The sequence below is a fragment of the Silurus meridionalis genome, chromosome 8 (genome assembly GCF_014805685.1).
Source record: "Silurus meridionalis isolate SWU-2019-XX chromosome 8, ASM1480568v1, whole genome shotgun sequence".
NCBI lineage: Eukaryota > Metazoa > Chordata > Actinopteri > Siluriformes > Siluridae > Silurus > Silurus meridionalis.
This window is the reverse complement of record NC_060891.1, coordinates 12,581,956-12,595,790: the sequence shown is the minus strand read 5'-3', so window position 1 is coordinate 12,595,790 and position 13,835 is coordinate 12,581,956. Positions and strand designations below refer to the sequence as shown.

General features: G+C 36.5%; 1 protein-coding gene across 1 annotated transcript; it reads left to right on the top strand.

The window, feature by feature from the left end:
- The first annotated feature begins 259 nt into the window (after positions 1 to 259).
- Positions 260 to 4,616, top strand: crip1 (cysteine-rich protein 1). The gene is made up of 5 exons (XM_046856303.1): positions 260 to 411; positions 3,171 to 3,265; positions 3,470 to 3,527; positions 3,980 to 4,032; positions 4,218 to 4,616. Exons 1-4 carry the CDS (start codon positions 372 to 374, stop codon positions 4,018 to 4,020), a joined length of 234 nt encoding a protein of 77 aa, XP_046712259.1. The 5' UTR covers positions 260 to 371; the 3' UTR covers positions 4,021 to 4,032; positions 4,218 to 4,616.
- Positions 4,617 to 13,835: the final 9,219 nt, after the last annotated feature.

Below are 13,835 nucleotides of genomic sequence, written 5' to 3'. Positions count from 1 at the left end.
ATGGTGTATTGGGGTGGTCTGGTGTTACCATAATAATATTTATGTTGAAAGAATATCTAAGTTGACTTGACTCAATAAAACAGTAGTTATTGCGACTTGCCTTGATGAGGCAGTGGGCAAAAGACTGACATAACTTGCAGTTTTTCTCTCAAAACTCACACACACACACACACACACACACACACACACACACACACACACGCAATGAGAGCCTCCCCTTTGCTGTGTCTCTCCTCCGCTGTGTATAAAAGCGGATGGAGCTGAAGGCGAGGTCAGTGTGCAGGTGGAGGTCTAATAACTACTGCTGCTGCTGCTGCCTTCCGCCTGGAGTTATTTTATTCTAGCGAGGAAACAATACTGAAACTACCAACATGCCTAAATGCCCCAAGTGCAGCAAGGAAGTGTACTTTGGTAAGAAATCGGGTTTCTTTCTTCTTTTTTTATGATAAAAAAAGACGCAAAAATTGAAAACGATAAAGATGATTCAAGCGTTTAATAAATGTATTGCGCAATAAGGGCGCGTCAAGGAAGCGCGTGCTTGTGAAGGCATGTGTTCTCTACATTTTTGAACTCGTTTCCTGTTTAGTGAACAAGACATCCGGAAGATAGGGTTTATTTTTTTATTTTTTTATTTTAATTTCAAAGGAAATTTTGGAGAAAGAATGTCACGGAAGAACTGACCTAACTTTATTATTATTATTATTATTAGTAGTAGTAGTAGTAGTATTAGTATTATTAATGTACCTTCATAAAAACTATACATGACTAAAACAAATAATACTGTAAATAATTTTGTAAAAATAATTTTTATGGTAAATTAGGATTTGGTCTCTTGCCTAAATGTAATTTAAAAGATACATTTAAAAAGTGCTTCTTCAATCCTGCTGAGCACACACACACACACACACACACACACACACACACACACACACTCTCTGCAGGTTCATTTTGCAAAAATCACAAGGGAATGAGATGAGATAAGAGGTGCTGTTTCATGTACAACACCCTGAAGCAGTATCTTAGACAGGAAGGGTATTGCCTGAGGCATGTAAATTCACTGAGACTTATGATACAAAGCAACATCTTTTTGTCTGTAATGTCTACGTAGGCTTCAACACCATGCCATCAGAAAGATGAACTGATCCTCCAGTCTTTTTTCCCCTTCCCTGTTAAAGAACTGCTCACTTTCTGCTAGTGAAAACACCCAGCTTCAATCAGTAGCCGCTTTAACCTTGAAGGGGTTGCAATGTCTATTGCAGTTGTTTCTATAAATAAAAGTCGCTTGTTCTGTCTTCTAAGCGGTGTGTAGAAGGTTAACGGCTCACATTATTAATGTAGGGTTTGGTAGAAAGGATTTTCTGTAATGCACTCATCAGAGCAGGTGACAACAAAAGTCATCCAGCAACAGCAATAAACTGTAAGCATAGTGTATAGCATATAGAGTAGGTATAATTCAAAACATGTAGAGTTTCAAAGTACAGGGTTGCAAAAGGGCTGTATGGTGATGTCTGTTTAGCCGTGTAAGCATTTTCAACTAGTTATCAACTCGTACATGTCATTTCTTTGGAATACTGAGATAACATGCAATGGGTTCATACCTGTTATTTATTACAACACATGTTCAGATGGATGCAATCACTACATAGCTAGTTTGCTGATTAAAGCCTTAACATTCATCTTCCAGAGACAGAAAAAAAAAATAAAATCCTGCCTTAGAGGAATTCAGAAGCTCTCTGCGTTTCTCCCACAGCTACAGCAGCAGTGTGGGAGGAACAGTTTAGAACAAAGTAGAACAATCCCCCGTAGTGTCTACATTGCTGTAGAGCTCTATGCTCATGCATTAATTTTCACTATAGATAACACACACCTAAAGAGGACAGTATTCAGTCTAATAAGGCTAAATAAATGTTATTTGAGTATGTAGGTTTTTTTTTTTTTTTATGTGAAACTTCTATCTATTTTTACACTTCCTCTAAAGGGCTTTCAGTTAACACTGAAAAAAGTGTAACCTGTACAAGCGAAATCAGAGATACTATCAGAAACATGTTTACTCTAAAAGCCAGTGTTTTTAGAAAGGAAATGTCCAGAGGAAGAACAGCAAATGTCATTTCCATTCACTGTTGTCATTTTCCTTTCTGTCATCCTCTGCTGCCTTTCCTCATTAGAAGGATTTTCCATGGTAGTGTGTGTGTCTGTGTGTGCGCGTGTTTGTGTGTCTCTGTGTGTGCCTGTGTGCATTCATGCTTTGGGTGAGCTCTCCTGCTTCTTGGTGTGCGTCACTGGGAGTAACAGAGCAGATCATCTGTAAAGTCCATCACACTCAGTAAACTGATGAGGACATTATGGAAGTATACGCACCCATACTCAGTTTTGTTTATCTTGGCATACAGTATCGTGGCCATTGTGGTGTGACCATGAATTGTCAGGGTAAGAATGGTATATATAGTCTATAATAGGCGTTTTCAAAACTTTATATAGTTTAGTGAAAAAAGGAAAGGAGCTTTCAGTAAAATATATATTTTCTTAACTAAAAATATACAAATAAATAAATCAGATTATTTCTTAAATGTAGTTATGTAATCAGTTCTCCTCAACCAGGCATGATGCATCTGTACATTTGTTACTTACATTTATTTACATTACATTTAATTGTTTTCTGTGTGCTTCGCCTCATGTACAACATTTTTTCCATTTAATCTCTGTTTTTATGGTAACATCTACATGGGGTTGCTGAAAAAATCCTTTTAGACTAAAGCATGTGTAGACATTATTACTATTCTTGGCTTATCATTGCCTTGTTTTATGATATTAACTTGGGAGTTGTTTTCATGTCTTTTTATGCACTGCCCCACAGAAAAAAAAACAAATTTATTGGCCTATGCAAGGGAAATGTTGCAATTTCCCTAGAGTTCGTCATTTTGAACTGAATGACTTTTGATGTCTTATCATAAATTTTTACAAAGATAACTCAGAGAGGAAAAAATACATTATCCAGCGGAACTTATTTTATTAAACTTGGCTTGCAACCTTTCCAGGAGAAAAGTCTCAAGGATCAGAGGAATATTTAGATAGAGATGTGCAGTATATGTAGTGTCAGGATGTAAAAATAAAATGAAAATTCTAGCCATATAAACCATAGAATTACAATAGTGCTTGTCTTTGTGTTTTAGCTGAGAGAGTAACATCTCTGGGAAAGGACTGGCACAGACCTTGTCTGAAGTGTGAGAAATGCAATAAAACCCTGTCTCCAGGCTCCCATGCAGAGGTAAGAACCAGCAAATCATTACATGAAAGTCACTTGATACTTTCTCGACTCTACAGGCTGTTGATTTTGCCATCACACTGCAGTCAAAACAATGTCTGGAGGAACTACAGTAGCATCAGGGTTGTTTTAGGATAGAGTGTACAAAAAACATTTGTTTCATATCCATTTATATGCTATAAATTGAACTTGTGTTGTCTTTCTCAGCATGAGGGAAAGCCTTACTGTAACAACCCATGTTACTCTGCACTCTTCGGACCCAAAGGTGAGTGAATATTTGTCTACTGCACCTTTGAACTATAGCTTGGTCATTCAGTCAGGGTTGATTATCAACTTAATATATATATAATAGATTTATTTTGGAGTGCTGGTGTTCTCCCAAAACCACTAAGCCTTGTTCATTTTACTGACCTCAGAGAGATAATCGTTTAAAGCTTCTTATCAATAGTTATCACCTTGTGCCATCTCGCATCATTCACCACTAGTAGAAATAGACAGCTTCTTATATAACTGCATTCAATCTGTTTATCTGCACTAAAGGGATCCACCTTTTAAGGACTGGTAGGAAATATAATGATTTAATAGGGTTGTGGTTTTTGCATAGAATATTTTTGCTATAGGAAGCCAGCTGTCAGATTTTTCTCATTAACTTGAACCATTTGCTATTGTGTTATACATTAAAGTTTTTCTTTCCTCCTCTTGCTTTTTCTGTCCCAGGGTTTGGACGTGGAGGCACCGAGAGCCACACATTCAAATAAATCCAGACTCAGGTTAGTATTTTTAGAGGTAATTACCCATTATTAACTAATAAGAGGTATGTAATTGTAATTACCTACATAATCATGGAGTTCAAGAAAAAAAAACAAAGTTTAACAGTTAAATGCACACTGTTGATGAATGTTGATAACAATGTATGTTGATAATGTGGTGTTTATACTGTTGTTTTTATTTACAGGTTTCTTCCCTCTACAATCCAACAGGGAAAAGTAGAACGCCATGTTGCAAGCCTTTTTATCTATATATAGCTCAACCGAAGAATAACGTGACCAAAACCATAGCCTAGCGGTTATGCAAATACGATTTTGTGTTCTGAGCAATGAAGGCTTCCTTTTGAGATCTAGACTAAGCCTAAATTTAGACAGAAACTTATTTTTTTACTGATTAATCTCCATCATTACATTTAATCTAAAACCAGTCTTAATGCAATGTCAGAAATGAAGCCCAATAGGTTTTAGTTTGGAGAATGTCATGTAGTTTGATAAGCATAAAACCATGTAATGAAATTATTTGGATTATTCTGAAGCACAGTACAAAATCAGTTTTTGTTATTAAACATTGAGTTTCAAAAATTTCACATGAATAAGTGTTACTTTTTCATTTAAACATCTACAGTTTTACCTTTACACACATTTCTGTTTCTATTCTTTATGTTACCTGTCTGTAAGCATTTTGCATATCAGAAGAGAGCAGGGCACAGTTTTGCATCTTAAACTACAGCATGTCTCGAATTCCTGAACCCTACCCAGCACATTAAGGTTACAAACTGCATATATTTAGAAATGTATATGCTCCCAAGAGCCCTAAGAAGGCAGTGTTAATTTCAAATTAATGTCCTTCATTTTAGGAATCACTTCCTCGAAAATTTCTTCACTTCCTGCATATGGAATGCTCAAATCGGAAATGTTCCCACACTCCTTTAAAAACACTAACTCAAAAGAGGAGTCTTAAAGTGAGTCTTCGGTCTTCAAAGTAGTCCCAGAATTGACCTGTTTGAGTTACCCAGTCATTTCCATCTGTCTTTCCAACTACCCACCTCAGTGCACACATACAGCACCAACATACTCAGATGGTGGGCATTGCTATGGTAACAAACCCAAACATGACCTAACTCATGTCCTGCCAACACCCTGTCTCATTCACATGCCTTTGCCCTCTTAACAATGACCCTTTATCTCATTCTGAGAGCATGTCCATAGCGAGCCAGAGATAAAACAAAGACATCTGTCTTGACTCTAACCTCAATGATGTCTGATGTTTCACAATGTTAATACGTAAGAAGTTGTCCATGTAGACCGGGTAATCAATATTATCTTTTTTCCCCCTCCACCCTGCCAGTCTTATCAGCTCACTCAGGAAGGACATGTACTTAGGCTTGACTCAGTAATGAAATCTCACATTTTATTTGACATTTATTTAATTATTGTTTCTATTTTAACTTCTATATATTGACCATGGCATTAATATAAAACACTCTAAATTGGCCAGTGCTTCTGTCTAACCTGAATATCAAGAACATACATTTTTTTTAACAGTGAATGTTTAATCTTTATATCATTCTAATACTAACACTAACACTAATAAAATTCATATACACCCCTCGAATAAAAATATTTTTTAACACTGCTTTTAATTTCTTGACATAAAATTAATTGCAAAAAATTACATAAAAAAATATGTACAGATAAATAAAAAAACACAGATCTTGTATTAAACTAACCAAGCCTGGAAAAAGACTCTTTATTGTAGCATGTACTGTTTTACAAGCAGAAAAATAAATATACTGTTTACCTGGATATTGGTCAATCTGTTTGCTGTTTGATTAATTTTTTTCTGTATGCTGTCATTTAAAATATAACAAGCAGTCAGTTTCATTTGTGTTGTACATTTTAATAAAAACTAAATGAATATAGTCAGCTAATAAAAGGACAAAAAACAACGACTTTAAACTTTCTTGTGAGGAAAAAATCTGATATTTTACACACTTTATACCATACTTTATAATAGTGTTATGTGTAAAATCTGGTAATATGCACATTATTGTATATTTCCCCTAAGGCATGCTGCATTATGACGCTGTCCATTTTTGTAATAAACCAGATAAAAAAGTAATTTCACAAGGACAAATGAAACAATGTCCTATTCATAGCTTGAGTAAAAGAGGTTAGAGATGGAGTTACTGTAAAATCTGGTCTCCATTTCTTTAACTGATTGAGCATGAATGGTTCCCATTTCTGTCATCCCGCTTTCTAACCAACCCTCTCCTTCACTCCACAATAATGACACAGACGAACTGGAAGCAATTACTTTTGTTGGAAGGATTGGCTTACAGTGTAGCACTTCTGCAAATCCTCTAAAGGGAGCTAATAAGTTCTGAGTGAGAAGAAGGACAAACATTGAGCATGTGAAAGGTCACCACATTTTTGCCTCTGGTGTATGGATCAAGGCTTCCTTAAAGAAACTTTAAGCCTTTTGGGATAATAAAAATCATAGACAGCTCCACAGCTCTTGGCTGTTGCCTCAGTGGTGGTACAGTTCTCCAGGCCAACTCCTGCTGTCTGTTATTTACAGCGTCTAATGAGAGTTGTAAGATTAACAATGCAAACAGGAGATGTCACATATGCCTGGAACACGATTGCTGCAATTTCTGCACAAGCTGTTAATGCAAGCTAGAGAAGAATTGTGAGTTGTGGTCCAGCTGGTCCAGCTGTTCTGTTTCTGTTTCTTCTGTAAGGAGACAAAATGGTTTGGCTGATGAAAAAAAAATAAATACAAACTGAGAAGCCATTGTATATACTGTTTCCTATTTTTAATTTACAGAGGCTTTTAAAGTTTTCCCTGAAGATATGTAAACTCTAGGCTGAGAAGGTGTTTACATGACTGTAATCAGATAAAAGTTAGCAAACGGCCAATTGGAAACAAGGTCAACCAGGAGAATTTATCTCGTGACATTTATGATCTACTGCATCATTTTAAATAAAATTCCAGGAATCTAAACACTATTATTGCAGCAGTTTTGATTCAAATGAAAGGCATTGTGAAAGTCTTTTTTCCCCCCTTGAGAGTTACTATTGCTTAGAACCTGAAGTCTCGCTCATTAATAACTTTTAAATACTGCATATTTTATATGTGTCCTTAAAGCCTGAGTTACATTGTGCAGACCCTGCATTGTGCACGTCCATAGAATAGATCTTGCTGTAAACTTCCTCCTCAGTTCTTTCATTGTTTCCATGTGTTTTTATTTTATTTTTTGTTTAATTCATATTCTTCATCTATTTGTTCAAGGTTAAGCCTGAATGGAGTGTGTGTGTGTGTGTGTGTGTGTGTGTGTGTGTGTGTGTGTGTGTGTGTGTGTGTGTGTGTGTGTGTGTGTGTGTGTGTATATTCACCAGGCACTCCCTGAATCCAGATCACTTATTATTGGCATGTGTTTTTTATGCACAGTTTCTGTCTCCTCTCCAGCCTGGATGCGTGCTCTACAACATAGCAATATCCTACACATCTCCCCAACATTTCTCACTGAGCCTTCAGCCTTAAGATCACTGCCTCTCTAAAAAACCTTTGAGATTATGCCCAGGCCATAAGTGATTTATAACACCAAAAATATCTTCCTATTAAGTAAAAACACATTAATTCCATACTTTGTACCAAGTGTACCAAATATGTGACAAAAAAGCATAAATGTGTATTAAACCAGATGTTAAATGAAGCACATTTCACTTTTCATACCTAGAAGTGTGATAATAATCTCTCTCTCTCTCTCTCTCTCTCTCTCTCTCTCTCTCTCTCTCTATATATATATATATATATATATATATATATATATATATATATATATATATTTTTTTTTTTTTTTTTGTTATGTATATAATTCCACATGTGTTAATTCATAGTTTTGATGCCTTCAGTGTGACTCTACAATTTTCATAGTCATGAAAATCAAGAAAACTCTTTGAATGAGAAGGTGTGTCCAAACTTTTGGTCTGTACTGTATATATATATATATATATATATATATATATATATATATATATATATATATATATAGAGAGAGAGAGAGAGAGAGAGAGAGAGAGATTATTATTTATATATATATATATATATATATATATATATATATATATATATATATATATATATATATATAACTTTCTTTCAGCTTCTCCCATTAGGGGTCGCCACAGCGGACCATCCACATGTTTGATTTAGCAGGTTTTTACGCTGGATGCCCTTCCTAATGCAACCCTCCCCATTTATCCAGGCTTGGGACCTGCACTAAGGCTTGCGCAACCCTAATGGCTGGGGATCGAATCCGGGTCGCAGCGGTGAGAGCACCGCCTCCTAAACACTAGATCACCAGGGAACCATATATATATATATATATATATATATATATATATATATATATATATATATATATATAGTGAGGAAAATAAGTAATTAACACCCTGCTATTTTGCAGGTTCTCCCACTCAGAAATCATAGAGGGGTCTGAAATTGTCATCGTAGGTGCATGTCCACTGTGAGGGACATAATCTAAAAAAAAAATCCAGAAATCACAATGTTTGATTTTTTAACTATTAATTTGTATGATACAGCTGCAAATAAGTATTTGAACACCTGAGAAAGTCAATGTTAATATTTGGTACAGTAGCCTTTGTTTGCAATTACAGAGGTCAAACGTTTCCTGTAGGTTTTCACCAGGTTTGCACACACTGCAGGAGGGATTTTGGCCCACTCCTCCACACAGATCTTCTCTAGATCAGTCAGGTTTCTGGCCTGTCGCTGAGAAACACGGAGTTTGAGCTCACTCCAAAGATTCTCTATTGGGTTTAGGTCTGGAGACGGGCTAGGCCACGCCAGAACCTTGATATGCTTCTTACAAAGCCACTCCTTGGTTATCCTGGCTGTGTGCGTCGGGTCATTGTCATGTTGGAAGACCCAGCCTTGACCCATCTTCAATGCTCTAACTGAGGGAAGGAGGTTGTTCCCCAAAATCTCGCAATACATGGCCCCAGTCATCCTCTCTTTAATACAGTGCAGTCGCCTGTCCCATGTGCAGAAAAACACCCCCAAAGCATGATGCTACCACCCTCATGCTTCACAGTAGGGATGGTGTTCTTGGGATGGTACACATCGTTCTTCTTCCTCCAAACACGTTTAGTGGAATTATGACCCAAAAGTTCTATTTTGGTCTCATCTGACCACATGACTTTCTCCCATGACTCCTCTGGATCATCCAAATGGTCATTGGCAAACTTAAGACGTGCCTGGACATGTGCTGGTTTAAGCAGGGGAACCTTCCGTGCCATGCATGATTTCAAACCAAGACGTCTTAGTGTATTACCAACAGTAACCTTGAAAACGGTGGTCCCAGCTATTTTTAGGTCATTGACCAGCTCCTCCCGTGTAGTTCTGGGCTGATTTCTCACCTTCCTTAGGATCATTGAGACCCCACGAGGTGAGATCTTGCATGGAGCCCCAGTCCGAGGGAGATTGACAGTCATGTTCTTCCATTTTCTAATGATTGCTCCATCAGTGGACCTTTTTTCACCAAGCTGCTTGGCAATTTCCCCATAGCCCTTTCCAGCCTTGTGGAGGTGTACAATTTTGTCTCTAGTGTCTTTGGACAGCTCTTTGGTCTTGGCCATGTTAGTAGTTGGATTCTTGCTGATTGTATGGGGTGGACAGGTGTCTTTATGCAGCTAACAACCTCAAACAGGTGCATCTAATTTAGGATAATTAATGTAGTGGAGGTGGACATTTTAAAGGCAGACTAACAGGTCTTTGAGGGTCAGAATTCTAGCTGATAGACAGGTGTTCAAATACTTATTTGCAGCTGTATCATACAAATAAATAGTTTAATATATATATATATTTGCAGTTGGAGTGTAGAGATTTGGAGCTTGCTTTAGTAAAATGGTTTTCACCCTCAATAGGCAAAATGCCTCTCTCTCTGTAATGCCACATGTTGTTATATTGCGTTTTTGTACAGTATTGATGGTTTTTATAATTGCGACGTGATAGTGGTGGTATTAAGAGGTGGATCCAGAAAGTATTCACAGTGCTTTACTTTTCCAACATTATTCCAAAATGGATTAAATTCATTATTTTCCTCGAAACTCTACAATCAATACCCCATAACGACAATGTGAAAGAAGCATGTTTACATTTTTTTTTGCAAATTTATTACAAATAAGTACTATTTACATTTCAATACTACAGTATTACATTTACAATAATAAAAAAAAACTAATTGAGTTAGTATAGCTATTATTTCTTGCTTGCAGCTTAAACAAATCTGGCCATCTTTTTCTAACCTCTGTTATCAACAATACATTTCCACCCACAAAACTGTCTCTCACTTAATGTTTTTGGTTTTCATGGCATTCTGTGTAAACTGTCACTGATAACCATGTCACAATTAGTCAAAGAAATCACAGTTTTTCTTGGTTCTGGTATTTAATGTGAACATTAACTAAAGTTCTTGTCCTGCTACTCTCACAATATTAGTTGATTATATGGACAGGCGACAGTGAGTGTAGGTGATATGAAGGACACTTTTCCTCCGCTTGAAATGATTTTAACCTTTACCGACCGTGAGAAGTTTTTTATATGTAACAGCAATGGGATTTTAAGGCTACATCACTAGCATATGCTCTCTTTTTGAACTATAAGCAATTAGGATTAGTTAAGATAAGCAACTGACTCCATCTAGTGATGTGTAGAGGGCAGCAAGAATCACCTGAGGCATAATGGATAAAAAAGTATATTTCGGTACACTATACATTCATTTCTCCTTGTAACACTATACCATTTCCTAGTTTGGTTCTTTCAGTATGTAATGAGCCATGACTAATGTATGCTTCTGATGATAAATGCAAGTCGTCAGAGTAAACTGAAAGACCTACTTACTCATTTTGTGCTTCAAAGGGAGCTTTTTTTGGATATCTCAGTCAGGTTTTTATGATTTACTCACTACTGACCCCTTCCAAACCCTTCCTTACCTCAGATACACTGTCACAATGAAACTTTTTAAGGCTCTGCACAAATGCAGGGGAACTCCACAAAATCACATTTTCATAACTGCCTTAACGACCAGCCCCAATGACAAGAGTGGTTATTTTGTGTTTTGGATAATAAATAGGCATATTCTATATTGAAAAATATTATACTGTATGTTTGGGAATTCTTTGCAAATTACCTGCATCTGACAATGTTTATCATTCACACCGTTCAATATGTCACCTTAGCGTTTAATAGTGTTTTGCTAGATCTGTGGTCAGAATGAAGTCTGTAAAGTAAAACTTTAGGGAAAGTCAGTTAGTATGAATTCCACATTTTGGTATGAGTCAGAAGCAAATCCCCCTGGGGTATTCCTTTAAACAAATAACACAGTCTTGTTTTATTGCTTCAAACAAAATCTAAATTGTATCCTATTAAAATATCAGGCTGCTGGGCCTCTATGTCAGGCTGAGAGAAGTTATAATAATTTTTTATTTGATTTTATTCTTTATTATCAAAAATAAAATTAAGCTCTTTTCAGAAATACTGTACAGTGTTTGTTTGGAGCAGATCAGACAAAATCAGCATCGATCGACCTTTAAGTTGTAGCCTGATTCGAAATAAGAGATATATATGTGCTGGGTTATGGCATTAATCAAATTTTGTTCAGTATAGGAATTACAGTGAATAAACCAGTGCTTTTGTACAGCATTTCTTATCTATTTTTATTACTGAGCAGGTGAGGGGTAAGGGCCTTGGTTAGGAGCCCAGCAGCTTGGTGGTTCTGTTAATTGAACGTATGATCTTCTGAACAGAATTCCATCCTAACCTCTGTGCTACCACTGAAACAAATACATTAAACCTTCTCTGCTGGTCTAAACACTATCAGAAGCACTGACCTACATTTACAGCCTAAATTCTAATATTTGTTCCATGAAATTGTATTAATTTATTCTCAACATTTCATAGAGTTTCTCTTGGCTACACTGCTTCCAGTATGTGTATGTGGATGTTAGATTTTTTGTTCAATCAGATTTCAGCCTCTATGTGCTGCCATGTCAATCTGTCCAGGACCTGCAAAATCTGTACTACAGCTAGCTGGTCCAGAATAGCCTCAGCATTTTTCCATCCTCTGATTGGTTGGTTATTAGTACATCTGAGTTAGACGTTTTTATGCCTACGGAGGAAGAGAAATTCATTTAGTCTCGGACATAATTAAAAAAAATCTGTTTTAAAAAAAGCTAGACATCGTGAGGAGAGCTCGTCCAACCTCGAATCTAGCTAGCATGTCTCAGCCGGGGAAAGGGTTTGTTCTCCACTTCCAGACCAGTAAAAATGAGTGGTGCCACTCACTTACAGCCTCTGAGAAGCGGTGCAAATTATGAGTATGCATTTCTGGTGAGTAGGTTGTATTTTATTAAAATGTTTGTTTTTAGACAAATATTGATTTTGAACTGCTCCAGATGATGTAGGTGCACAGTTGCGGTTGTAGTGTAGAGGTTTGGAGCTTGCTTTAGTAAAATGGTATTCACCCTCCATAGGCGAAATGTCTCTCCCTGTAATGCCACGCGCTGTTATATTGCGTTTTTGTACAGTATTGCTGGTTTTTATAATTGTGACGTGATAGTGGTGGGATTAAGAGGTGAATTAAGTCCCCACTGAAGGCCCAGGTACCAATTGCACGGCCCACCACCGATTTCGCACGGCCACCACCGATTTTGACAAATAGATTTTTTGCCTTTAACCATGTGTATACTTGCCATAATGAGTAATCTTAATCAACTAAAGAAATGTATAATAGTGTGAGAACGAATCAAACAACTCTAATCAAACCGAGCTGAAAGGCAGACGGTGTAGAAACAGATTTTCGATCCCTGCACGAGTTAAAGCCTGAAACATTCTCTGACAAGACTGACATCTAGTGGCTCATTGTGACTTTTGGAAAACAGAATATTGGCCATGCGTAAACTTGTTGCTAAAAATTAGGACCTTACAAAGATTCTATTTCTGAAACATATTTATTAATTGAAAACAATATTTGATCAGTTTTAAACACAAATACTGTAGTAAGAAGCACTTCTACGTAGGTCAGCATTAGTGTTTGAGTCCCTATGAAAATAGCATAGAAAGTACTGTATACACACAAGCACACACATTTTATATGTATATATACATGCACACACTATCTATCTATCTATCTATCTATCTATCTATCTATCTATCTATCTATCTATCTATCTATCTATCTATCTATCTATCAACATGCGTGTTTGTGTGTACATTTATTGAATTTACATATACATACCTACATTTTATATATATATATATAAACCTATACAAAGCAATTCCCTTGGCTAAACAAAAATAAAAAGCAACAGTTGCTCCGTGGCAGCAAATCCTGTATTTATTTAATTACATTATTATATTAATTTTCAAAAAAAGGGAAAAAAAAAAACCTTGGCTAGACCATCTTACCACAAGGCCCCTAGCCTGCCCATGTAAAAGAGCAGGTCAGTCTCTTCACAAGTTTGCAACAAATACAGAATTTATATATTCAAAAAAAACTAAACAGTTCTGGAAGCTTCTCCTTCTCACTTGGCTCTGAGTTTGAAACAGTTTTTATTATTGGTGTTAACACCCATACACATCCACACATACATGCACACATACACATATGTGTGCAAAAACACACTTGTACATCCACCCACAAAGATGCTAACATATATACACACACACACACACACACACACAGAGACACACAGAGACACAGACACACAGACACAGACACAGA

Excerpts from the sequence above, each read along its gene's own strand:
- crip1 (XM_046856303.1), top strand. The coding sequence starts at position 372 with ATGCCTAAATGCCCCAAGTGCAGCAAGGAAGTGTACTTTG. Across the intron at positions 3,266-3,469 it reads CTCCAGGCTCCCATGCAGAG|CATGAGGGAAAGCCTTACTG; the intron begins GTAAGAACCAGC and ends TGTCTTTCTCAG. Across the intron at positions 3,528-3,979 it reads TGCACTCTTCGGACCCAAAG|GGTTTGGACGTGGAGGCACC; the intron begins GTGAGTGAATAT and ends TTTCTGTCCCAG.